Source organism: Caloenas nicobarica, chromosome 1, assembly GCF_036013445.1.
Source record: "Caloenas nicobarica isolate bCalNic1 chromosome 1, bCalNic1.hap1, whole genome shotgun sequence".
Classification (NCBI taxonomy): Eukaryota; Metazoa; Chordata; class Aves; order Columbiformes; family Columbidae; genus Caloenas; species Caloenas nicobarica.
The window spans coordinates 190,252,736-190,280,449 of record NC_088245.1 but is presented as its reverse complement, the minus strand read 5'-3'; the positions used below and the strand labels follow the sequence as shown (position 1 = coordinate 190,280,449).

At 37.2% G+C, this 27,714-nt stretch overlaps 1 protein-coding gene across 7 annotated transcripts in view; it reads left to right on the top strand.

Moving 5' to 3' along the window:
* The window catches only part of NBEA (neurobeachin), a 490,542-nt gene that overhangs the window by 100,063 nt on the left and 362,765 nt on the right, over positions 1-27,714 (top strand). For all 7 annotated transcript variants that reach the window (XM_065627071.1, XM_065627076.1, XM_065627075.1 and 4 more), the window contains exons 7-10: positions 8,868-8,987; positions 14,289-14,435; positions 18,495-18,692; positions 19,117-19,250. In XM_065627071.1, coding sequence (XP_065483143.1) covers positions 8,868-8,987; positions 14,289-14,435; positions 18,495-18,692; positions 19,117-19,250 — 599 coding nt within the window. The remainder of the gene's footprint in view (positions 1-8,867; positions 8,988-14,288; positions 14,436-18,494; positions 18,693-19,116; positions 19,251-27,714) is intronic.

Below are 27,714 nucleotides of genomic sequence, written 5' to 3'. Positions count from 1 at the left end.
CATGTATTTGTGAGTCAAAATCACTGTCACGTAGCTTTGAGGTCATTTGTGTTTTTTTTAAATATAGTAATGTCTTTTTTGTAGCATATTACTTAGGGATGTATAAAACCTTATAAACACGTACCTGCTGAGTGTATTGAAATGAATAAATTCTGGATTGCAAATTTTATTTTATAGCAAGAGAAGAATTTTGATGACAGTTCAGTTTTCATTTGACGTAGCATATGTGATGCTAGTGATAAACGTTCAACCAAGGAACAAATGGAGTTGTTAACTTTTGAGTTATTTTATTGATAACAAACTTTTGGGACCTAGATGATAATTTCTTTATTGTCGATTAAGAAGCAGTCTTTTATATTTTAGCAAGATATTATTTTGATAATTTTTATTATGAATGACTGGTTTCCTTCATGCCATCCCTGGAAAATTTTACCTCTTGCTATTCTACTTAAAATATTTAATTCCGATATATTAGTACTTGTATATCTCATTGTTACCTTTTAGCCCTGGGTGACAGCTAAAACGGTAAACAGCCGCTCTCTCTTGTATTTCCTTCCTTGGGAGGAAGGAAGGGAAAAGGAGGAAAGACTCGTGGGTTGAAATAGAAACAGATTTAATAGAACATTAGTAAAAGAAGAGTGATACGGAACAATACTTAGCTGCTGGAATGTGCACTCCCAGCAATGAAGGCCAGAGGGCAGACACTGCGAGCACAGCGAGTCCGGTAAAAACATGGAGATCGGAACAGGCGTCAGGAGCAGGAATAGGAGCAGGAACAGGAGCAGGAGCTCTCCCGGACAGTGGCCATTGAGGAAAGACGGCCGCCCCCAGCAACTTCTCGCTTATAAATGGAGTATGGTGTTCGTGGCATGGAATACCCCTGTTGTCCCAGGGTGAAATTTTCTAACTGAATAAAGAAAATTAACTCGATTTCAATCAAATCAGCATGGTCATTATATGAATAACAGTTTCAAATCATAATCTGCTGAAGTATGTCCAATAATAACTTCCACGCCAGTCTTATACTTCTCAAAGATCGTGCTTCATAGACTTTGGGTTGTATGTCAGATTGAGAAAGTATTTGAATTAAATTTCTAGAATATATTTGCAAGTAGTTTCATATGATATATTTTTTCCATTAATAACTTGTGTGTACATGTATGTGCGAAGGTACATAATATATACTGGATGAAAGTAAACCTGTCAAATACAATTCCTGCCTCTAACAAGTCAGAACATATCCTATTTAACTTGTAGATTGATTTTGTTCATGTTATTTAGGTATTTCACTGGTTCCACTGTGCATGCATTGAATGTGTAGATATGTATTCAAAAAATTTGTACCCATTTGCAAGACATCTTACTGTCAAAATTCTAACTTGAGAAGTGCAATTTTTGCCATCAAATACACAATTTTCTAGCTGTTTAATTACAGAAGTATACATTTCAGCAATAGCTTTTGCCAGAAACATCATCTTCATTAAACTTCCGAAGGATGTTTTTTTCAAATTTTTGTTGAATCACAGTAAAATTATATATTCAAGACATCTGGTCAAAAGCTTTGTGTTGGCAAATCAGAAAGATACTATGTTTATGTGGAGATCTTCCCACGGCTAACTATGTCATATGACACCATTGGCAGAATAATGTGTCATCTTACTTCAAAACTTCAAGACGTGTTAAATGGTTACTTCAGTTTTTAATTAGTGTATTTTAACAACATTACAAAAGCAAGTATTTATAAAAATACATGCAGAAATTTGGTCATCTTAGAATCATTTAGGTTAGAAAAGACCCTTAAGATCGAGTCCAACCATTAACCTAACACTGCCAAGTCCAGCAGTAAACCATGTCACTAAGCACCACATCTACACATCTTTTAAATACCTCCAGGGGTGGTGACTCAACCACTTCCCCAAATAGAAAATGTGAGTGTAATATAATTGACCTCTCAACAGAGCTAAACCAGCTTTGGTAGTGTTGCATTGAATATGTCTACACTGCTTTTTGTGTATTAGCAACCCCCAGTAATTTTCACTTGCTTGAGTTATAGCCTCAGCACCAATCCTTGTATAAGTGTGAACAGGAAAGCACTGTAGTGAAGAGCAAACAGCTTTTTTTTTCTCTTTTTTGGTGTGTCTAATGCTGAAAACCTTTACTAATTGTAGTACAGACTGAAGTAAGTTTGACATTTTGGAAATACTTAGTATGTGATGCCTCATGTGTCTGATTGCACTGTGCTATGGAGCAGGAATATGACTTACTCAGCAGTGGGTGATTAAGCTTGAAAGATTTCAGCAGTATAAAAAATGGACAGGCTGTTATCTGAAGTGTCTTTGAGTCCTACCTAAGGAAGGTCTTGTTATAACAGAGAGGCATGGGCTTGGTGCATTTTTGAGAAAATTATATAGGGAAGGAGGCTGCAGGAAGAGCTTAAAATTTTATTACTGACTTTGAAAATTTAAAAAAAAAAAGGGAGGAGGAATTTTTTCAGCTGAAAGTTGAAGAAAAATTGTATGTATGTGAGATTATACAACTTGATTTGGTTCATTGTGTAGTAGTAAAGTCCTGAAAACCATGTCCTCAGATACAGAATAGGAGAGAAATCAACAAAATGCATGTAAAACATCAGCAGAGAACATTCACACAAATGAGACATGGGTAATAGGAAATTATGAGACATGCTTGCCTCTACATATCTAAGAAAATAAAAGTGAAACTGGAATGTCTGTTTTATATGAGGTTATTAACAGAAGTATCAGAAGCTTTGTTGCCTTGACCATCAATGCACACTTATTTCAAATTGTATAGTACTTACAGTTATGAGTGACAGGTCTCGCCAATAGAGTAGTGATGCCATGTGTTAAAGACTTAACCTCATCAGATAAATTAGTTCATAGTAACAACAAATAACAGAGTTTCTGTGCACTGAAAATCCGTAACTAAGTAGGAAAATGATACTATTCAGATTAAATGGTTAGCCGCATGATAAGGATGGTTTATAGCATCTGTGATGAACTGGGGAAGATCAAAAAACATACTAATATAAAGCAGCTTACATTATTTTGCTATAAACTGGGTGGCATCTTAGTGGTATGAGAGTTCAAACTTTTAAATACCAGAAACATTTGAATTTTTTTTCTTTTTGAAACTTTCAGAAAACTCAGAGGTTGACTTTTGCTTGACTTTGCTTTGAAATATGCAGAATACGCTTGGATATGCAGGATTTTCTTTCTTTTTTTTTTTTAAAGGAATGGCCAAAAACTGCCTTCACTTGTTAAAAGATGGACATGTTTGATAGTGCTAGAGAAATTTCCTAAATTCAAAGGTACAGAAGGCTAAGAGCAAATATACCCGTAGTCAAAAAATCCAATAGAAAGTTTAAAAGCTCCTCACAACATACCTGACCACAGATAAATAGCAAAGTAGAGACCACTGTAAGTAAAATGAAGTTGGTCAGAAAGTGGAAGTTGTATCAAAATGAAGAATACTTAGAAAAGTTGTACCCAATTATATGTAAAATGACAAGACAATTGAATTTTTTTTCCCAGTCCATAGGGGCAGTTAGATGACTAAGGCTTAATAGGAGCCCTTGATGAATATAGTGTCATAACAAAAAAGCTAAATGAATTAATTGAATCATTGTTTACTACATGATGAGTCAATAAGGATGAGTCAGAGGAAGTGTCTCAAACTGAAATGTCAGTAGAAGAGGTATAGAAATCAATACAAGAGAGAGTTTATTTGCCAGGACTGCACAGCACACACCCCCAAGTTTCAAGGAAATTTTAATATGAAATTTACCAAACTTTTAATTGTGGTATATGATCTATTTTGTCAATCAAATGGGTGGTGGAAAATGATATGAATTTTAGAAAAAGGCTTTGCTGATATTTAGAACTACTTACTATCATGCCTAATTTCTTAACCATCAAAATGGAGTGGAAGCTAGAAAAATGGAAAGGAAGGATTAAAAAGCATGTGGATAAACATATTGGGGACAAAGCAATGCAGTATTGCACTGGAAGTCTTGCCCCCTGCTTCTTTTGAGTTATCTGAAGGATTTCTACTGTGTATAAGAACAGGTTTGTGAGCCAGTTGATCCATGCTATATGGATTCCCCAAGAACTCTAAGCATTATACTCCTCTGAAAGCCTTAAAGAAATTATGGTATCACACAATAAGAGAATTTATATTCATTAAAATACAGGGATGAAAGGATATTAATTGAGCAAACAGGAATCTCAGAAGGACCTTTATTCTCTTGGTGATGAGAATGCATTATGGGCTTAATTCAGTGGAGTTTGTCATCTTCTATTTTAGGAACTAGCTTTGAAAACCTGTTACTCATTTTGTCTGTATTGATACTAGTAACAACTATAACAACTAGTAACAACTATAGTAACAACTATAACACAAAGAGTAGACCATTTTTTAATACTTGAATAGTTCTCTGACTAAAAAGAAATGACAAGTTATAATGTAAATTTAGTTAATTTAAGTGCAGGAGGCAAAATAGCAATTTTTTTACTAGATTAGTTATGATGACAAGCTGGGATAGACTGTGTGCATTCACGTGCGTCTTCATGTGTATTCAAGTAAAAATTGGTGATTTTTGCAGAGCATGTCTTGTGGGTCAGAATAACAGACACAGATAGTGCTCTGACATAGCAGCAATGCTAAAGATAAAAAACAGTTGCATGGAAGGAAACTTGGACTGAAAGAAACTGCATGTGTATGAATGGTGGTTCACATGGGGAAAAAATATTATAAGAAGCAGATTATATAATTTTCCTAAAGTTTGACATGGATACCAAAGCTCTCCCAAGATAACATTGCTCATTTTAGTTCCTTATAGGCTCTTTGAACAGCGTTTCAATAAAAGTAATTAACCAAATGAACGAGTCATGTGTCAGGCTTAAGCTACTCACAAGGACAGTCCTACAAACTGGTATGTTGTCAGAAATACTCTTAAAGCACTGTAAAAGAAAAAGCACAGATATAAGATGAAAGGATAAAACTTGGAGCTTATGGTTGTGAGCTGATTGCCAAGTCTTGGGAAACGGGAGAGGTGCCTGAGAACTGGAGGAAAGCAAATGTCACTCCGGTCTTCAAAAAGGGCAAGAAGGAGGACCCGGGCAACTATAGACCGGTCAGCCTCACCTCCATCCCTGGGAAAGTGATGGAACACCTTATCCTTGGTGCCATCTTAAGACATATCAAGGATAAGAGGGTCATCAGGGACAGTCAGCATGGCTTCACCAAGGGGAAGTCGTGTTTGACCAACCTCATAGCCTTTTATGAAGACGTAACAAGGTGGATTGACGATGGCAGAGCAGTGGATGTGGTCTACCTTGACTTCAGCAAAGCATTTGACACCGTCTCCCACAGCATCCTCACGGCAAAACTGAGGAAGTGTGGACTGGACGATCAGGTAGTGAGGTGGACTGCGAACTGTCTGAAGGAGAGAAGCCAGAGAGTCGTGGTCAATGGGGCGGAGTCTGGTTGGAGGCCTGTATCTAGTGGAGTGCCTCAAGGGTCAGTTCTGGGACCAATACTGTTCAATATATTCATCAATGACTTGGATGAGGGAATTGAGTGTACTATCAGCAAGTTTGCTGATGACACCAAACTGGGAGGAGTGGCTGACACGCCAGAGGGCTGTGCTGCCATCCAGCGAGATCTGGACAGGCTAGAGAGCTGGGCGGGGAAAAATTTAATGAAATATAACAAGGGAAAATGTAGAGTCTTGCATCTGGGCAGGAACAACCCCAGGTTCCAGTATAGGTTGGGGAATGACCTATTAGAGAGCAGTGTAGGGGAAAGGGACCTGGGGGTCCTGGTGGACAGCAGGATGACCATGAGCCAGCACTGTGCCCTTGTGGCCAAGAAGGCCAATGGCATCCTGGGGTGTATTAGAAGGGGGGTGGTTAGTAGGTGTAGAGAGGTTCTCCTTCCCCTCTACTCTGCCCTGGTGAGACCTCATCTGGAATATTGTGTCCAGTTCTGGGCCCCTCAGTTCAAGAAGGACAGGGAACTGCTGCAGTCCAGCGCAGGGCCACAAAGATGATGAAGGGAGTGGAGCATCTCCCTTATGAGGAAAGGCTGAGGGAGCTGGGTCTCTTTAGCTTGGAGGAGACTGAGGGGTGACCTCATCAATGTTTATAAATACATAAAGGGTGGGTGTCACGAGGATGGAGCCAGGCTCTTCTCGGTGACAACCAACAGTAAGACAAGGGGTAATGGGTTCAAGCTGGAACACAAGAGGTTCCACTTAAATTTGAGAAGAAACTTCTTCTCAGTGAGGGTGACGGAACACTGGAACAGGCTGCCCAGGGAGGTTGTGGAGTCTCCTTCTCTGGAGACATTCAAAACCCACCTGGACGCCTTCCTGTGTAACCTCACCTAGGTGTTCCTGCTCTGGCAGGGGGATTGGACTAGATGATCTTTCGAGGTCCCTTCCAATCCCTAACATTCTGTGATTCTGTGATTTCTACTACAAAATTATCAGAACTGGAAATATGAGAAATCGTTACAAAAGGTACAACTTTGAATAGTGCTTTTGCAAAGAATGCCTGCTGTTGGGATGAAAGTATTTAAAATCATCACTTCGTGGTGATTATTGGTAAATTAACGTTTGAAAGAAAGAGGACAAAGGAATTTTGCTTTTAAGGGATTTATGTTAGGTGATGTGGGAAGCTTTGGATGAAAGCAGAGCTCTAATCGTGTGGTTTGCACTTAGTTTCTGATTAGCATAGTCACCAGTTATGCTTCCAGACTTTGAGTTATGAAAATTTGTTGAATTTGTGATGGGTGTTACTTTCAGAAATAGAATCTGCCTACCAAATGGGTAACATTTGCTTATTGAGTTGTGGGTTTGTTTTTTTGATTGGGGGGGAGTGGGAGTGACCTACAACAAATACTTGTTCATTGTTGCTTGGACATCAACAAAAAAATTAGACTGGCCACATGTGACTTCAGAAGCCAAAGCTGTAGCAGTATGTCCTTAATCTAGTATTACCCAATATATCTGTTTACTTGGATATACAAGAAGTGAGATACTTTTATGTACTGGTATATGATTAGTAGGGTTTTTTCCCCCTTCTGTTACCTATGGGTTTTAAGGGAGGGGAAAAGGAAAAAAAAAAAACATTTGTAAAGACCTGGAAACAGATGTGGAAAAATATGTGTATTCTAATATACATAGATGCTATAGATATGTAACAGAATACAGCTCAATTTGAGGACTACTGCAACAATTATTGTCAAAATATATTTTGCTGCATGCTTTTTTATTTGTAATTCTGTGCTCTGTCCGATTTCAATACCAACATGTGAAAACTTTTTGCTTTTATTTTCTCTGTATCAGAGGGTCAGATTTTTTTATTAGTAGGCTCTGTATCTACTTAGCCCAGCTCAGGGAGAGAGTCACTAAGTGACTTATTAAAATAGTACCCTGAGGGATGCAGAAATTCTCTGCTTTGAAAAAAAGGAGACTTAGCTGAACATAAAAGTCAAAAGATAATAATTGAAACAGATACCAAGAAAAGGAACACAAGTAAATTGTAAGTTACTATTCCAAATTATTAAAAAACGAAACGGTGTTTTCAAGGCAGATGAGCTGAATTTTTCACAGAATCAGTATGGATTAGGATAGGAAAGGGACATGTTGAGACAGTTTAGTCTCAGCCCCTCTTCAATGAGGGACCTGCATCAGGTTGGTCTGGATGTGTCCCGTTGGTTATTGAATATCTCCAAGCAAGGAGACTCCACAGTTTCTCTGAGCAACGTGTGCTAGTGTTTGACTGTCCCTGCTGCTTGCTACCACCCTTCTTACATACGTTTAAATGGAGTTTCCTGTATTTCAGTTTGTGCCCATTGCTTCTTGTCCTCTCACTGGATACTAGTAAGAAGTCTCTGGCTCCATCTTCTTTATCCCCTGCCCATCAAGTATTTATACACATGGATGAGATCTCCCTGAGCCTTCCCCAGGCTAAACAGACCCATGTCTCAGCTTCTCCTCGTGTATCAGAGGCTTCAATCGCTTAATCAGCTTTTTGACCCCTTTCTGGACTTTCTCCAGTATGTCTGTTTTCGTCTGGTTTGTACATATTTTGATTAATCCAGACACCCATTATCGTTAAGTATTTGTCAATTCGCAAATCTTAAAGATTAAATTTCCATTCCTAGTCTTGGATGAGTTGAAAAGTTCAGTTTTAAAGGAAACTTAAAGGTTTCTTCTTGAATGCACTTATAATGGACATAATGATTCCTGTTGAACAGATTATTTGAAAGATCACCATAGTTGTACCTGAAAGCATTTTACTGTGAGGCTTTCTCTGATTATGTAAGGCATTTTTAATGATATGACAGTTGTCCAAAAATTGGTGGAATAGTAATGAATAGAAAAAGAAAAATATATGAAGCATCAGGATGAAATCTTAAGCTAGGCTGTAAAATTTGTTGTGAATCTTTTCCTTTTACTTAATAATTTCACACAGACAGCAATGGCAAAAATATGTGATATGAATTTGTTAAGGTAAGTGCACGCAGAACTGGATTTCCCATTAGAACTCAGTTGTGTTTTGTGTTACAGCATATAGTTTTTATATTAAATTATTCTTTCAAGAATGGAAGTGTATTCAACTTTTTAATTGTATGCATGCACTTTTGGCTCTAATCCCATAAAGGGATGCAGGTAGGTACATCATTACATTTAGGCACAGTTCTACTGACCAGACTTGAAGTTCCACTGGGATGCATCTGTTTGTATAACTTTATGAGACTGCTGACTTATTTTTAGTGCTATTTATTAACTTTATAGCACAAAAACTGCCACTATATACTGATTTTCCATGTCTTTCCAGTGGTACATGATAAGCATAGTACACATCTATAATCGATGGAGAAACAGTGAAATACGATGCTACGTGAATGGTCAGCTGGTATCCTATGGTGACATGGCCTGGCATGTGAACACGAATGATGTAAGACTTTATTTTTTCCTTTGTCACAGCTATTCATTTTGAAGTAAAATGAAAAAGAAATAAAAAAGTACTATATTCGTGCAATTTTTTTTTTTTAAAATTCCTTTAATCTATCTTCTAAGTACTTAATAAAATTTAATATTAATGATTTCGTATATTAATATTTTTTAGAATCTTTGGGGAGTGGCAGTATTTTGCATAGTTATTTTAATGAAATTTACTGAGATTTTGTTTGGAGAGACTGCTATATCTAATATTTTTAATATATGATACTATATAGGGGACACTGATAACAATGAATTAATACTTAGCTTTTTCCGTAGGAAAATGTGGTAAAGTTATACATTTTACAGATGCCAAGTGTTAAGGTATTAATTAATGTTGTTAGCAAGTACAAATTAACTGCTACAAAATTTCAACCCTGAAATACTGAGCAATATTCTTAGGTAGTAAACTTTTAGAGAGAGATGTCCTCCCTTATTGGCCATCCAAACCAGTTAAAAGATATTGAGAGATGTACAGTTGCATGGTATTAGTCAGCTCAGAGCAACAACATAGTGTTCTTGCATCTGCTTGTCCCACTGGCAGAAAACAGTCATTTTTACTTGGAGAAGATTGTATATATACCCATAAATAGACCTGTATCTGTTAAATAGACTGAATTCAAATTAAATACCAAGGTATTCTTCATTTTTTCTTTGGATACCTCAGTCTACAATTTTCATATGTGCCCTGGAAGACATTAAAGATGCAGATGAGAAAAACAGTGAAAATTGAAGATGATGATTTTTTTTTAAAAAAAATTAATGATTTCTTTTTTTAAAATTCATTCTTATTTATACATAGCTGTGAAGTCACTAGGTTCTTAACTGTTTCTGTAATATGGGCAGTGAGATAGAGGATATTATATGAAGTAGTCATTAAGGCTTCACATTTGCGCTCTTCACAAATATATGTTGTCTTAATAGACATATTTTCATGTAGGGATTTGCAAAATGTGTCATCTATGCAAACTCTAAATCACTTAGACATTCATCAAGATTTTTCATTTTATTGAGGGGACCTCCGTGTATTAAAAATGTTCCACAATGCTGAACCCAAGTGTTAGAGGGAAGATATGAGTTTGGATGAAAAAAAGGAAGACACTGTAGACTTCTTTGTATAGCTCTTTCGATTGTGAATGCTGCTGATACACTGTTTCCATAGAGCCATTTTTGGCTCTGACTTCATTATTACTCTTTAATGAAATATATAAACCACAGCAGTGCTGAGATTCATTGTGTTAGAGTGCTACACAAGATAGAGTAGCTAGTGGTAAATAACTCATTGAGTTTATATTCCAAGGAGTACATATAGCTAGAGATTATGACAGTGATACAAAGTGAAATGCATGACAGCGTATAACATAACCAAATGTGTGCAATTGCTAGCTGGTCAGTAGTCATGATCAGCTCTAGATACCTTATGTAGTTAATTATTCATAAGAGGTCAAATACACTTGGTGATGGAAGTTAAATTGGAAGAGTTTGGCTATTACAGCTGTTAGATTGGGAATTTTGACCAGTTATGGGAAGTAATGTGAGAGAAAGCATAAAACTTCTCGTGGAGTTGTGGAATATGAGGACATTGAAATTTGGTGGAAGATTTTTGTTCATATAGCTGGATGAAGATACACTCGATCACATCCTGTCATCTTTCATAGAACTTCACATTTCCATTGTAGCATAAGGAAACTGTAGAAGGATTTTAAAAGTTGACTTAAGTGGTGAAAAGCCAACAGGCTGACATCAGTAGCACTTGGGCTGCATTTGAAAGAAGGCTTGTAAGCATCAAGAATAATAAGGGTAAAGTTATGTCCTTAAGTAACAAGGTCCATAAGTCCCAAGAGTTTAATTTTTCATGTAAATAAATTAGAAGGATTTGGAGCAAGGCACTGAAGGAAGCAGGTCTGTCAGTCACCTCATCTTGCAGTCGTTAATGACATACTACCAGGGATGTACAGAAATAGGCAAACAAGCTTGGATCAATTGGTGTCCATCAGGTTTAAAACTTTGGAAATGTGAGGAAGACCAGTTGAGCTATGAGTATTGAGAGCTGGCTTTAAAATAAATAAATAAATGAATGGATAAATAAGTGTCAAGTTTATGCACTGTTTGGCATTTGGAACAGGACTGAATAAATATCACCAGAAGATTAGGAGTTAGCCCTTCCCTCCAATTAAAAATGAAGGAAACTCCTAATCCAGATTGAAGCACCAGAAACTGGGAAAGTGTAATCTGGTAAGAATGAAAAAAGACGGAACTGGAAATTACTACAGGTTAAAAGACCTACAGTGTAATTATATGTAACACTCAGAATCTGCGGAAAGCTACAATGGCTGTTGTACAATTAATAACTAGAAGAATCCAGGAAAATGCCCTTAGAATCATAGAATCATTTTGGTTGGAAAAGACCCTTAAGATCATTGAGTCCAACCATAATCTAAATCTGGCACTAAACCATGTGCCTAGGAGACTCATCTATACTTACTTTAAACACCTCCAGAGATGGTGACTCAACCACTTCTCTGAGCAGCCTGTTCCAATGCTTCACAACTTTTCCTTTGAATACATTTGTCCTGATATCCAGTCTGAACCTGCCCTGGTGCAACTTGAGGCCATTTCCTCTCGTCCTATGACTTGCTACTTGGGAGAAAAGACCAACACCCCCCCATGCTGCACCCTCCTTTCAGGTAGTTGTAGACAGCGATAAGGTCTCCCCTCAGTCTCCTTTTCTCCAGGCTAAACAGCTTCACTTCCCCCAGCTGCTCCTCATCAGACTTGTGCTCCAGACCCCTCACCAGCTTTGTCGCCCTCCTCTGCACTCTCCAGCATCTCAATGTCTTTGTTGTAGTGAGGGGCCCAAAACTGAACACAGTATTCAAGGTGCCGCCTCACCAGTGCTGAGTACAGGGGGATGATCACTTCCCTAGTCCTGCTGGCCTTGCTATTCCTGATACAAGCCAGGATGCTCTTAGTCTTCTTGGCCACCTGAACACTACTGATTCATGTTCAGCCAGCTGTTGATGAACAAGCCCAGATCCTTTTCTGCCAAGCAGCTTTCCAGCCACTCTTCCCCGAGCCTGTAGCGCTGCCTGGGGTTGTTGTGACCCAAGTACAGGAGCCGGCACTTGGCCTTGTTAAACCTCATGCAATTGGCCTCAGCCCAACAATCCAGCCAGTCCAGATCCCTCTTTATGGCTTCCCTGCCCTCCAGCAGATCAACACTCCCACCCAACTTGATATCGTCTCCAAACTTACTAAGGGTGCCCTCAATCCCCTCATCCAGATCATTGATAAAGTTATTAAACAGAACTGGCCCCAATACTGAGCCCTGGGGAGCACCACTCATGACAGCTGTCAACTGGATTTGACTCCATTCACCACAACTCTTTGGGCCCGGCCATCCAGCCAGTTCTTTATCCATCGCACAGTACACTCATCCAGGCCGTGAGCTGCCAGTTTGTCTAGGAGAATGCTGTGGGATACGGTGTCAAAGGCTTTACTGAAGTCTAAGTACACAACATCCACAGCCTTTCCCACATCGACTAAAGTATGTCTCAGAATTTGTAAGTATGAACCGGGAAAAAGGATGGCATCAGTAGCTCAGACAAAATCCTCAAATAAATATTAAGAATGGCAGTTGCTTGACATGAATTGACTTAACACTTTCTGACGGTAATAGCACAGGTGTCAGTGAAGGCTTCAAGGCTGAGCAAGACTTTAATGAACTAAGTGAAAATTGTTAGGAAGCTTCACCCCTAAATTTACCAGCAGTCAGAGGGTCTCATCTTTTGCACTGTGCAATCTGAATAAGACGTTGTAAATCAATTTGGTGTAGTTCTTTTCAGAAGTTTTTTTGTCCAAAAAGAAAATATATCCAAAAAAATAGAAATTCCAAACAAAAAAAAATTAGAAGAGATATTTGGTCGAAATGAGGATAAATCAGGTAATAAAATCCTGGATACTTCTTACCTCACCTTATTGCAAAGCTGAGCTTGAGATCTTTGACTTCTTCTTAACTCTTCACAGAGTCCCATTTTCTGTGCTAATAGCTTATCCACCTAGATCAGCTGCTGTAGCAGTTCACCATATTTGATTCCATTCTCTAGGCTGGCAAAAGTTTTTCTTAGGGTAAAACTCATCAGCCAAGCAAGATGAGAAAGCAGTCTTCCTAATGCTGGTTTGCTGATGGAGCTCAAAAAATGAAGCCTGATCCTTGTTTCTATTAAATAAAGTACATGTGACTCAAGGAACCTGAGAGAAGAGCCTTGCAAAGATCCTTGTACTTCCTTTTGTTGTCCTCTTGCACTGCATCCTATTTTCCAGTTTCCCAGAACTTTATTCTAGACAGTTAAGTTCTAAACTTTGTTTCATCTGACAGCCTTTTTTCTTGGTAGCACCAGAATAACTTCACCTTATTCTTGCAAAATAAATTGAAAAACAAAGAAAGAAAAAAACCAAAAAGCCACGAAAAACCCCAAACCAAAAAGAAACAAATGAATAAACAAAACCCCAAAACAATAACCAACCAAACAAAAAATCAACCAACCCAAAACCCCCAAACAAACAAAACAACACCAAAATCAAAAACCTTCAAATCTGAAAAAGTAGGAAATGGGCAGATGGAGAACTGCAGGTCTTTGTGCAGAGGGCTAGTGGTTGGAAGGAGGAATGAAAAATAACAACTCTTGTAACTGTGGAAGAAGACAGGAGTTTAAGGTCAAAGCAGATGATTACAGCCTGTGGTCATAGAGGAAGGCTGTGCACCAGTTGCAAACTAGGAAAATTTGGATTTTTGTTTTGTTTTGGTTTTTTTTCTAGAGATGTTTAGCTCTATTAGCACAACAGTGAAAGGAGTCCATTTCAGCACGTGTTCTCGTGTGTCAGCACTGGGAGTTCCAATTATAATTACAAGGAACTTCAAGGCTTTCATATTTCCTACAGGGCCACAGGGAAGGTTATTTGGTACTTGAATGTACTGTTCTAATTTTCTCTGTATGTCTAACAATTAATAAAAAAGAAGTCCTAGCAGCCAGTCATAACACCATTGCAATACTGACCTGTGAAACAATTAATGCTACTATATTCAAAATTAAATTGTTCACTACAGGGAATCAGGTACAGAAGTAATAAATGATTGATTCATTTTCTTAATTACAGTCTCCCTTTATTTTTTGCCTTCAGTAACTGTACATAAATACTATTTCATTGTATAGTTTGTGTGACTAAACTTCATTAATATTGCCTCTTTCTGATACAGAGCTACGACAAATGTTTTCTTGGCTCTTCGGAGACTGCTGATGCTAATAGAGTGTTCTGCGGCCAGCTTGGAGCAGTATATGTATTCACTGAAGCACTCAACCCAGCACAGATTTTTGCAATACATCAGTTAGGACCTGGCTATAAGGTAATAACAGATCTTAAAAAACGTAAAGCTGGAAAAGAAAATAGTTGATACAGTTGGAAGATACGTATCCCTGTAGACATTAGTCTCAGGATCACTAGAGCTATATGATTTGTTTTTAGCAACAGAATATTTCTTCAAATATTTTAACTAACCTTAATTTCTACCAGCTTTTTGAAAGATGCAAGTCATTTATTTAAAGCATATCTGAAACATGTTTGTATGTGAGATTTATGACTTTGGGTCATAAACAGATTAGAGCAATTTTGTATTTGGCATACTGAATACTGGGGAATAACTTCACTACTGTTTATGTTTAAAACATGATTTAAGGCAGATTAAAATTCAACAGGGCATAATAGAATCATAGAATCATGGAATCATTTTGGTTGGAAGAGACTCTCAAGATCATCAATTCCAACTCTGCCACTAAACCATATTCCTAGAACCTCATCTATGCATCTTTTAAACACCTCCGGGGATGGTGACTCCACCACTTCCCTGGGCAGCCTGTTCCAATGCCTGACGACCATTTCTGTGAAGAAATTTTTCCTAATATCCAATCTGAGCCTCGTCCAGTGCAACTTGAGGCCATTTCCTCTCATCCTATCACTTGCAACTTGGGAGAAGAGACCAACACCCTCCTTGCTACACCCTCCTTTCAGGCAGTTGCAGACAGCGATCAGGTCTCCCCTCAGCCTCCTTTTCTCCAGGCTGAACAGCCCCAGTTCTCTCAACCGCTCCTCATCAGACTTGCTTTCTAGACCAATCCTGTTCAAATGCATGATTTCAAATATTTCTGCTGAAGTAAAAGCTGAGCTTTTTACTCATGCTTTGCTGGTGACATTTAAGTGACAGTTTAGACAAACTAATGGTGCATGCAAAAAGTAAGATCTCTACTATAAACAATCACTTATGCCTTGTAATGGCTGCATATAATATTATCTCATCAATAAAAACAGTGCAAATACTTTGCAGAAGTCTGCTGAAACTGCCTAGTGGAGAAGGCTTGAAAATGAATCTAACTCAAGCTAAACATCATAAATTTCTACCATCAGTCCCCAAATTTTCTGATTTGTGAAATTCCAGTATCATCTGAAGTAGACTCTCAGTTTTTTAGTATATATCATACACTCTGAAAATAAAAACTTTAAAAAATAGTATGTAAAAATCAACATTTAGATTTTATAATATTCATTTGGTGTGATGAAAATAATTTCTCTAAATCATTTGATGACAGCTAACACTTGAATGACAGTGACAGTTGAAAATATCTTTTATGGTATGTGTGTAGTGTGAATAGCCAAATATATGTCAAGGTTGCTTGGAGAAGAGGAAGTATATTGCATATGGTTGGTGGTTAAAACCTGCCTTGAAACTGAAAATGGTCAGTCAGTCAAGAGAAGTGTATCACCTGTGCAAACAAGTACTTCAAACTTAATACTGTATTTTGTTTGAAAAAATATTTCTGGTTTGTTTTTTTTTTTGATCATACGAAAGTAATGCTACCTTATGTACTTATAAATGTAGTAAATCTTTATGACTTTCTTAGGATCCTGGATTTGCAGCAGCATACTGAAGTGATATCAAATAGGAATAATGCTTTCATTTGTTTCAAGAAGAGAAAGTTATTATGTAATATTTGTGAGTGTTGAAGGGGTTCATAAGGCATACAGGCTTTCATGCAAAATGACATTTCCAGTAGTTTCTGCACTAACCTTCTTATGATGTTGTCAAATTACCTTGCTTGATTCATAGACTTCCCTTAAACTACATTCTTCACACCTATACCCTCTTACTGTTTTGGTTTTTGTTTTGTTTGGGGGGTTTTTTGTTTGTTTTGGTTTTGTTTTTGGTTTTTTTTAAATGTCAGATAAGATTTAATACTTACAGGAATTTTTGGGGGAGTATATCATATTTTTAGGTTTAGGTCATGTTCCCAGCACAGTTAATGCCTCTTTCCACTCTAAGGTAGTTTCTTCCCTTGTCTCAGAATCTGAAATTATATTTTACTAATAGCAGTTAAAAAGAGAAGGTTCCTAGAGAAAGACCCTAGAAATAACACGATTTATTTCTTTAACTTCCTTATTTCCAAAACATAAGACAAAACAGAACCCTTTTTTTCTTACCTTCCAACACAAGATCTAGCCACAACCAAAAAAAGGAACCATGTCCTGTAATTTAGAGATCTCAGGGAACTGATGGTGACTTTCACAAAAGCTTGCCTCTTGCATCTCTCAGTTAAGTTTATTTCTCTAAATTCTTTCAGATTCTGTGTGGGCGCAAAGGTCGATCAGTTCAGGACACTTTGATGTGGTGTTTCGTAGTCCAGAGGAGCCTCAACTGACACATGCTTTGAATTGCTGGACATGAGGGATCACATTCTTGCTCTTACCTGACCTGCAGATACAGACTGGCCTTTGAGAATCGTTTCTGAAGTAGTTCAGTACATGTCCTGTTCATTCTACCTGTTGGCACTGTTAGCCAACTGGGAGAATCAACTGGTCAGTTTTTCCAAAAGAGCAACTCTTGAACTCTGGTTGTGCCAAAGCTTTTCTCCCAAAGAAGGATTATTCAAAATACTTGAGAGCTTCTGGAAAATGTCTCCATACAAATATTTTTTCTTTCCTATGACTGTCTGCCTGCCTTCTTGACATCACCAAGCGTGGGACAGGGCTGACTTGACAGATCTGCTCCAAGGGTTCTCCAGCAGCTGCCGTCAGGTGCCCAGTCTGTTCAGTCTGTATCAATCTCATGACCCGCATACAAATGGATGCTTGTCACAAGACCTTACAGTGCCATGTGTCAGTCACTTGAGCAGATGTGCTTTCCCATCGTTTGGCTGTAAGCATGAGAATTTTGTCAGGGTTTCCAGCAGCCTTGAGAGCTCTGCAAAAGCTGGATGGGTTTTATAGGTTTACATAATTGGTAGGAACCTGTAATTTGTTTGGAAAAAGCAGCTGACAGAGTATGAGTTGCCTATTTTAATTCTTGTGGCCTGGATAACCAAAACCCTAGTGACAGTAGTTCGATTAGTTTCATGATATAGAGTTTCTTACTGTGTGCAGGGAGGGAGGGAAAGATTTCATAGAACCAAGGGGAAAAAGAGAATTGTGATGGCTATATGCAGTGAAGAGAAGCAAAATTATTCATAATTAACATCAGCAATAAATTAGTTTAAAATGAGTAAAGTTTTTAGAAATATACCATATTCTATATGTGTGTTGCATTCATTAAATGGTGGTAATTTATGACAGAATTTCTTTACTTGTCTCAGTACAGCACTGTGTGTTACTACTAGTTGTCAGATGATTGTTACAAGCAGAAGTAGTTGTGTGCGAAGTAAATCTGACAATGCATCACATAAAGGCAAAAATCTATCTTCTTGTGCTTGATAGGTTTGTCAGTGTTGCCAGGAAGCCTAGCTTTAGGTCAGATATGAGTCACAGTGTGTTTAAGAATAATAGAGATTTTCAGTCTTCCTTTGTAAAAGGTTTGAGTTTGAGAATCATTAATTTGAAATACAGCATTTATAATTTTATTTGGGTTTTTTTTTAGTGTAAATAGTTTGTTTATATATACTTCTCACTGTAAATGAAACATAGTTTTTAATGCTGTTTAAAAATAACTATTCCTTTAATCAAAATGTTATACAATTCGATATTCTAATTTGAGTGAGTTTTTAGAAGCTAAAATACAAGATATTTAGTTGTTCTTTATTTGTATTGCATTGTATGCTCATTTTTTAAATTTTACCTTATTTATAGCTGTTTGATGTGAAACGCTTTTTCCAGATAGTTACTTTTGAAACTTGTTGACACTGATGCTGAAAGGAGAAATAATACTACATAAAATACAACTATATTGACATATTGATGTGCAGTACAGTAAAGACAAAAATGTTAAGTAGAATAAAACTACTGGAAAATTAAAACAAAGCTTAGCACTTGCTATATTCCTTCTCAAGTCCAGTGTATTTTATGCATATTTTGTGGCAAGGATTTTGTCTAAAATACTATCTTTGTTAAACTTGTGGGTTTTCTTTTTTTTTTTTTTTTCCAGAGCACATTCAAATTCAAATCTGAGAGTGACATTCATCTGGCTGAGCACCACAAACAAGTGCTATATGATGGGAAGCTTGCAAGTAGCATTGCTTTTACTTATAACGCGAAAGCTACTGATGCTCAGCTATGCCTTGAATCCTCACCAAAGGAAAATCCTTCCATTTTTGTACATTCCCCCCATGCTCTTATGCTTCAGGTTTGTGCTACGAAATTTGTGTTCTGTGGTTACTGTTAGCTCATCATCATTTGGATAATAAGAGGATTTGTGTGCTATTTCACCAAGAAACTGTTTGTTTGTATTATCTCAGCTCTTAATAGGCTTATCATTTGAACTGTTCTTTGCTCACTTTCTATAGCAAAAAGTGATTATTTCTTTATTAAGAAATATGTACTTCATAATATAAGGCACAGTTTGCCATGATACTGAAGTTTTTCTGTTTAATGTTTGCTTTTGAGTATAGTGATTATAATTGAAACATGATTAATGAAACTAAGTTTAACAGGTCTGATTTAGTTTGCACTCAATTGAGTGTTAGTGTTCTCAAGTTGTGTTTGTAACTGTCTTTTAAAATCGAGATTAACCAAAGTTTTTTCTTTATTTATTTATTTTATTCATTTAGGATGTGAAAGCTATTGTAACACACTCCATTCACAGCGCCATTCATTCCATTGGAGGGATTCAGGTTCTCTTTCCTCTCTTCGCGCAGTTAGACAATCGACAGCTGCATGACAGTCAGGTGGAAACAACAGTTTGGTAAGCTTCTTTCAAGCCAGATGAAAACTAAATTAAGCTAAGAATCTTCCCATTTTTGTTGTGGGAATGTTTGAATTTTTTTCTTTTGTAAATGCTGAGACTTACATTTTACCCATTTCTTTGAAAATAATATTATTTTTTTAAAGTAGTTTATTGTAGAGATTTTTAAATTATATCAATCTGACGAGATTCCAGATGGAACTGGCATAAAATTAATTGGATTAAAAAATGAATTAATATCACTCTAGAGTCTCCTAAGGTGACATTTGTGATAGTTTTTGCAGCTTCTGAAAGCAATCAATACACTTCTACTTGACAGTGTAATGTTGTTTACTTTCTCAAAGTCTGTGCCATTTGAATCCATGTTTAGTAACATCCAAAATTAAGGAAGGGTATCTCCTTCCATATTAATAGATGGGCAGAAAGTCACAGAGCTGTCATCCGTTATTTTGTGGCCATATTACAATTGCAGCAGTGACTGGGGACACATCCAGAGAGTTTTAAACAGGGCCAGATGAAGTCTCTGCTCTGGCATTATGGAAATAACCCTGAGGTTAAAAAGCCTGCCCAGAAGGTAGATGAATGCTCCTGTGTATAGCCCACAAAGGGCTGCTTAGGAGTCTGTCAGTACCACACTGACTTGTTCAAAGCTACCTTAGCTGGAGTTCTTTCTGCAAAGATTTCTTGCCACCTGCTTGTCCAGGCAGGATCCTGTTCTAGTGGCAACACAAGATGTCTTAACTTGTAAGAAGTAGGTAAGTCATGGTAAGAAGAGGTAGTCACAGCCTCAAGCCTGACAGTGCTCAAGAAGAGACTGGACAACACCCTCAGACACACGGTGTGAACTGTGGGGTTGTCCTGTGCAGGGACAGCAGTGGGACTCATGATCCTTGTGGGTCCCTTCCAACTCAGGACATTCTGTGATTCTACGATATGATTCTACGATTCTATAAGAACAAAGTATGTAGCCTAAACCTTTAGTGGTAACAAAACTGAAAAGAGAATGCTCAAAAGACTGGTACGGTGTTTCCCTGTAGGATGGTACATAACCAAAACCTGCTGGAAAACATTGTTTACGGGCAGCGTAAGGTGACTCTTGTATTTGAACAAATTTATAAAATAGGTGCATAATTCAGAATGCATGGCTTATTTTCCTGCTTAGAATACTCTGCTAGTAGTTACTCTGGATATTTCCTATTGCATTACATAGTTCAGGAATAAGTTAGTTAACTGAAAAATAATTAAATAATACTGAAACCACAAACAATTTTGAAAAAATTAACTGAACATGATACAGTGCTATAATTTCTCAAGAAGGATCACTTGTCTCAGTCTAAGAATTTAAGAAGTTAATCGACTTGTTAAAGTTTTGTCAGTTATCTGTTTTTCCTTTTGGTAACTCAAATATTTGTAGCTAAGATGGCTGCAGGTTTTCATTTGTTTATGTAGTGTGAAAAGATAATGTATTTCATAAGGGTATTTTTGTACAATGTTAGAAGTAAAACCACAGACTTAAAAATAACAAATTCTACTTTCAGACAGTATAATGATGCAAATAATTTCATTCAGTGTTAAAAGACAGAAAAGTTGGTTGTGTGTTGACTTATGTGAGATATTTAGTTTTAGCAGTCTGCTTTCCAGTATGTACTTTGCACTGAAGTATTGTGAAGTAAGTGGAACAGAAAAAAAAATGCTTGGTTTGAAATAAATGCACAAAAAAAATTCCCTCTATGTATTTAATTAGTGACACAACAGAATTGCTTTATTCCAATTTAGGGAAGATTATGTGTGTATATGCCCATATATATGAATAAAATATATGTTAAGTTCATTAATGAGCTGAGTCTGTAATACATGATAAAGCAGTAACTAGGTCTGTTTAGAAATGGAAAGCTAATGTAATTTAAGTTTTATATTACTAAGTCGAGATAAAGCCTAATTCTTTCCAAGTGCGTGGTCTTTCCAGTGAGTGAGAACATTCATAAAGTTCAATTTAAAATGTGCAGAACATTTCTGGAGTTAGTTGAACTGTAAATAGGGAAAAGAAGTTGTTTTTGAATAAATCAATGCATTTCTTCTCTAATTAGATAATATTCTAAAAAGACATCTATAATTCGTTACGCTATATGATTGTACAAATACATGATATAACAAGATGTGATCCAAACTCCAGAACATATTCAAAAGACTTAAGCAAATGGTGGTTTAATGAGATGTAACTTAAATATTTAATTACCATGGTTTTGTTGCATGTGCACTATTTTCTTATATTTAATTTAATAGCCTGTAGGTATTGAGAAAAATAATGGCTTAAGTGAACAAGGAAGTAGGCAAATAAAGGAATAAAAGATTTCTGGGGGCAAAGAAAGGAGATAATGGGGAAAAGGGGCTAAACATGAAAAACAGGGATACCTTGAAGATTTATTTGTGGGGTGGAATAAGAGAAGAAGTATACTTACTGGGTCCTTTCCTTCTTTCCCTCTTTTTTTGGCCTATCCTCTTGTTATTTTTTGCTTTCCAAAATTCATTTGTTGAACTGTGACTGATACTTGTTTTTACTCCTCTTAACTATAAAAATGTATCCAGAGCAGCAGCAGGGGGCTTCAGCACTACTTTCTGAAAACTAGTTGGCATTCAGCCATTACAATATATGTATATTTATAAGCAGATAATCCGTATGCCTCTTTGCCAAGAAAAAAGGTCCAGATGATGCTTGATGACAGTAGACTGTTATGTTTGTAAAGGCTTACTGTGGCTGTAGAATTAATTTCTCTCTGGTGGCCAACTGGGGGGACTCTGTGAATAGCTCTATTGCCTTTTGTTTTAATGTGTTCCTTGGAAGTAGGAAGTATAAACACCTTGATACCCCAGTGTAAGTGTTCTAGGTTGCCAGGCTACTTGTCCGAATCCTTCTTACCTCCTTCTCTTCTGCACATATCTGTTCAAGAAGTTCAAGGTTCTCAAGTATTTGTGGTTTTTTGGTGGTTGTTTTTGTTTTGTTTTGTTTAACATTAGAAAGGGTTTGTTAGCAGGACTGTGGGAGAATACCTTGGTTTTTAATTGTCTTGATCCGCTTACAATTTATATCTTCTTTATGGATTCATCGTAAATAAAATTTTAAATTATAAAGCAGTGCAATATGAATATAGTGACTTTGTGGTTCAATTGTGTTCTTTGTGAATGTTCTTTATTCTTGTAATGTATATATCCCTGTGTGTGCCTTATCTAAATCTTCTATGAGACTGAATATTGAAATAACCTACAATTCTGCTTTTGAAGCACTGTATAGATTCTTATGCCCTCATACACTGAAATTAAAAGAATGGAAACTGAGTTCGTATCTTAAGTACATTTTCTTTGATAAAGTGATGCGCCTTCTATTCAGAAGAGCAGTCCGTCAACTCGAATGCCAAGACCGTTACTTTTCATTCCGCCTTTAAGTACTCTGGTTAGAATAGAAAATTTAGCAGTTTAGGTCAATAAGATGTTTATGCAATAAAGAGAAATATAGAGTATTTTTTTCTATTATGATGCTGTTGTTGATGCCTTTGATCATATATGGGTAATATCATAGGAAGGACTTGCTTTTTTGTCATCTCTGATGTATGGTTTTGAGTTCGTTTGGGTCTGCTGAGCACTGGGATACAGACTGATTTTGACAAGGTATTGAGTGCACAGTGTTTGGCACTGATGTGGTTCCATCACAGAATAAATAACAAGTGCTAATTTAGATGAGATTGTTGCTTTGGAATGTGTCATATTGGAAAAATATTTGAAAGCAGAAGGAGCTACAGCTGTTTGCTTAAATAGATTAAGTTGTTCCAAAATGTTCTTTTCTATGCTTATTCTAGAAGTTACTAACTGGATTTGCTAGATCACGTACACTATGCCATAAAAATGCAGTGCCTAGACCCACCTTAACTTTCTTAAAGGTGATACATACACACACCCCCCAAATTTGTAGCAAAGTAAATGTAGGCATCTTTTCACTCAGTTTTATTACTGACATGATTTTGACTCTTTAATATAGGTAGTCCTGACACAGGTTGTTTCGCTGACCTATTGTAAGTCATGAAATGGAAGGATCAGTGAGAGGGGGAAGAATAATGGATCAAGTGCACTCTCAGCAAATTTGTGGATGACACCAAGCTGAGTGATGCTGTTGATACACCTGAGGGACAGGATGCCATCCAGAGGAACCTGGACAAGCTTCAGAAGTGGGCCTGTGTACTCATGAGGTTCAACAAGGTCCAGTGCAAGGTCCTGCACATGGGTCAGGGCAGCTCCTGGTATCAGTACAGGCTGGGGGAAGAAGGGATTGACAGCAGCCCTGCGGAGAAGGTACTGATGGGTGAAAAGTTGGACATGAGCCGGCGATGTGCTCTTGCAGCCCAGAAGGCCAGTCATATCTTGGGCTGCGTTAAAAGGAACGTGGCCAGCAGGTTGAGGGAGGTGATTCCGCCCCTCTGCTTAGCTCTGGTGAGACCCCTCCTGGAGTACTGTGTCCAGCTCTGGGGCCTCCAACATAAAAAGTACATGGAACTGTTGAAACAAGTACAGAGGAGGCCACAAAAATGATCAGAGGGCTGGAACATCTCTCCTATGAGGACAGGCTGAGAGAGTTGGGGTTGTTCAGCCTGGAGAAGAGAAGGCTCTGGGGAGACCTTATTGGAGCCTTTCAGTACTTAAAAGGGGCCTGTAAGAAAGATGGGGACAGACTTTTTAAAAAGTAGGGCCTGTTGTGACAGGACAATAGGTAACAGTTTTAAATTAAAGGAGGTGAGATTCAGGCTAGACATGAGGAAGAAATTTTTGCAATGACAGCGGTAACACTGTCCCAGGTTGCCCAGAGAGGTGGTAGACGCCCCATCCCTGGAGACATTCAAGGCCAGGCTGGACGGGGCTCTGAGCAACCTGATCTAGCTAAGATGTCCCTGCTCGTTGCAGGGGGTTGGACTAGACGAGCTTTGACAGTCCATTTTAACCGAAACCATTCTATGCTTCCATGAATGTTTGAAGTCCTGTTCTTCATCTTTTCCTGTAAATGAGCTATGTGTTCTGCTTTGATCAGTTAATATCTTCTACTCTTTTTTTTTAGTATTTTCAATATTCATTTGATAACTCTTTAGACTCCTGTATGTAACTAGTAGTGTTCCTGCATCTGCATTTTTATAGATGAGCCCAGTTCTCTAAGTACGATAGGAAATAAGCAATTTCCCTGTCAGTTTCCACAGACAGTAAATAGCACAACTTGATAGGAAATAAAATTTGATGTATTCATTCTTTCTTAGTTTAATGTGAAAAAGCTGTGAGTTTCCAATACTTCTTAATAATGTCATTATTTTAATTGAATTTAAGATCATGATAGCAAATACCATGAATGCCACGTAGTCTCCTACTTACCTAATCAGTCCTCTTCTACTGTCTTTCAAGAATTTTCTTGTTTGCCCCAGCTTGCCCAGGTATTTTAAGTTGATGATGAGTATGAAAGTCATCCTTTTCCAGGGTCCTTGCACATATCTTTGTGCCTCTAACGGAGAGCCAAGTTCCCAGTCCATTGTTACCTGCAGTCTACAATTTGGAGTTTGCAGAGTTAGGTGCTGATAACGTTCTCCTCATGCATTCTTAAGGGAACAAGAATTAATATCACACCTGAAATTTCACATTTCTAGTATAGCTTAGCTGTGCTCAGCTGAAATCAGTTCTACTGGAATCTTCCCAAACAGTAACACCAGGAAAATGACTTCCCAAATCAGACTGCCTAGACAGGAGTTTATAATGGAAATACAGTCACAGTAGAAGTCCTTTGTAAACTCCTAAACTGTGGTACCCCTGCATATTCCAGAACATCCTGGAACTATTCAGCGTGGCTAATTTATGACTGGAGTCTGTTTCCCAAAATGTTGGGCCTGTAAGCTGAGGTGTGTGATGACTTACTGCTCTAGTTCTCCTATTGAACACATATTCATCTGACATGTGTTTAATGCATCAGTTTGGATGAAACACATTTAGCAGTCTTCTCTTATTGTCCTCATATGTTAGGTGAAAAAGGAGAAAAGGGAAAAGAAAGAAGTAGTTTCCTCTTTCCAACAAGCCTACAGAAAGAAAAAAGATAGTGGAAGCTAAGGAAGCACTTGAGAGAGCTGCTGTAGCTCATGGGAACTTCCTCTCCGTCCCCACCATCTGTCCACATCTCTTCTGCTCTGAGTTTATCTTACCTTCAGCATGATTAGGGGAACCCTTCTTGGCTTTGCAGCACTCAGGCTTTAGTGGCCATGACTGCATAAATATGAATGAATATGAGTAATTAGTAGTGTAGGAGCAGAGCAATTGACTATGTTAAAACATGCACAAGTGTTTGATTTCATGCTTTAACTTTGATGAAAATCCCTTTTTGTATTCCCAACTTGTGTTATAAGTGCAGTCAAAACAGTTTCTGAAATCCATGCTTACCCTTTGTGCTTTGGTTTTCTTCCTGAAGGAATAAAGTGATGAAGTAGAGATCATCTTGCATCTGCTGTGCATCAAAATATATTGCTAATATATTGCTGATGCTTCTCCCTGAGGGTTTCTAAGTCCATACTATGAAATATTCAGTAAATATTGTGATGGAAGTAACAAATTGCTTAATTAATCAGACAAACTAATTTAGAACAGTTTACTAACAATAAGATGTAATTGTCAGCCAGCAGGTGAAGAGTAATAATTTATCTCAATACAGCCAGTTTTGCATTTTGAATTGAAGTTAAGGGGCAAGTCCCTTAGGATTTTGTTGTTGTTGTTGTATAAAAATAAAACATTATTTGTTGGCATATGATTTTCCTTAATACCACTTTATCTGTTTATGTTAAGATTACTTTCCAAAAGTTATGATTCTAACAGCCTATGATGGAGTATAATCATATGATACTTTTGTCTTGTTTTGTAGGAGCTGGAAATACAAATGGAGTTAGTTTATAAAGGATCCTCCCCAAAGATAACAGACAGAACAAATACCTGCATCATTCTCTTTTACATAGCCTCTTCATCTGTCATTAATCAACATACTTAGATCTTTAGAGCTACATGCTATTTTAATTAAAGGTGCCCTTTGTAAAGCACAATCAAGATAACTTTGTAACATAGAATCCAAGATGAAACTTAAAGTAATTAAGGTAATTTTTTCAGAGAAAATGATCGTAGGAAAGAGTAGACTAGAGAAATTGATCTGTATAGTGATTTCTTAAAAACAAAACCAAGTCAAACAAACAACCCTCCCCCCAACACACACACACACAAAAGCCACAAACAAACAAACAAACCACACAAAAAAGCAAAGAGTAATTTTACTTTTATCCTAGTGGTGCAATGGCTGATGTCTAGGGTTTCTTTTATTCCTCCAAAACCCTTGTCATCTGCGTTTGAGTATAAGACTATGTTCCTAATAGGATGCTTCATTTGTAAGTGAAGTCATAAAATCTTATTTAATAAGAATAGATTATCTAAATTGTCCTGTATTTCAGCTCCACAAAACAGTAATAATTGTTCACTTATTGGGAACTACCAGTCAATTTAGAATTCAATAAAGGCAGCTCTTTTTTGTTCAATGATTGTCATAGCATAGAGACTTCATAACCCTGGGATTTCCACTGTGAGCTTCTTTTATGTGTAATATGAAAAGGTTCTTTAAAATTCCCATAAATATAAATGGGCAGTGATAATGAAATATTTATTAATATACGTAATTGTTCTTATTTTTTAATGAAGAAGGAAGTGTCATATTTTGAAATTTTGAAGAGTGTTATCCACAGAACCCATTGTTTTTGTGAATACTGTAGTGTATTTTCCATTTAAGGAGTTAACATTGCATGACTGACTGAAGCTTGTGATGTTGAAACATAATAGTTATTTATATATATATGTGGATGAATGAAATAAACTAGGTGGTATTTTTAACTTCACAGTGCACATCATAAGAATCACAGTCTGAATTCTAAAGATAGGGACTACACATATATAACAAATATGTATAGGTATGAAAGCATCCTTAAGAACACCTTCCAGTCAATGTATGTTGTAAACATCAGTTCTGTGCTCCTGGGGTTGGTTGGTTGGTTTGTTTTTACAAGGAACATGTTTGTTTGAGGGGAAAAACAGGCAGTGCTGTAACAATGCAATTAATCTTCAGTTTTGTATATAATAGTATTCGAGAGACTCTACAGTACACTAATTATAGAATAAGCAGTGTCATAACCATTGCAAATACAGCATCTTCATGTTTTGGTCTGCAGGCTTTTTCTTCTGCCTCCTAGTAATGGAAAATTACTGGAAAAAATTAGTCCCGAAATTAATTATATTTTCAGTAGAAATCAAAATTCTGTATGATTTAGTGTTCGCTGACATATATACTTCCATTGTGTATCTGGATCTTAGCTACACTGCAGGCAAACTGAGCTGTTCTAGGCAGGGCGTGGTACAGAGATGT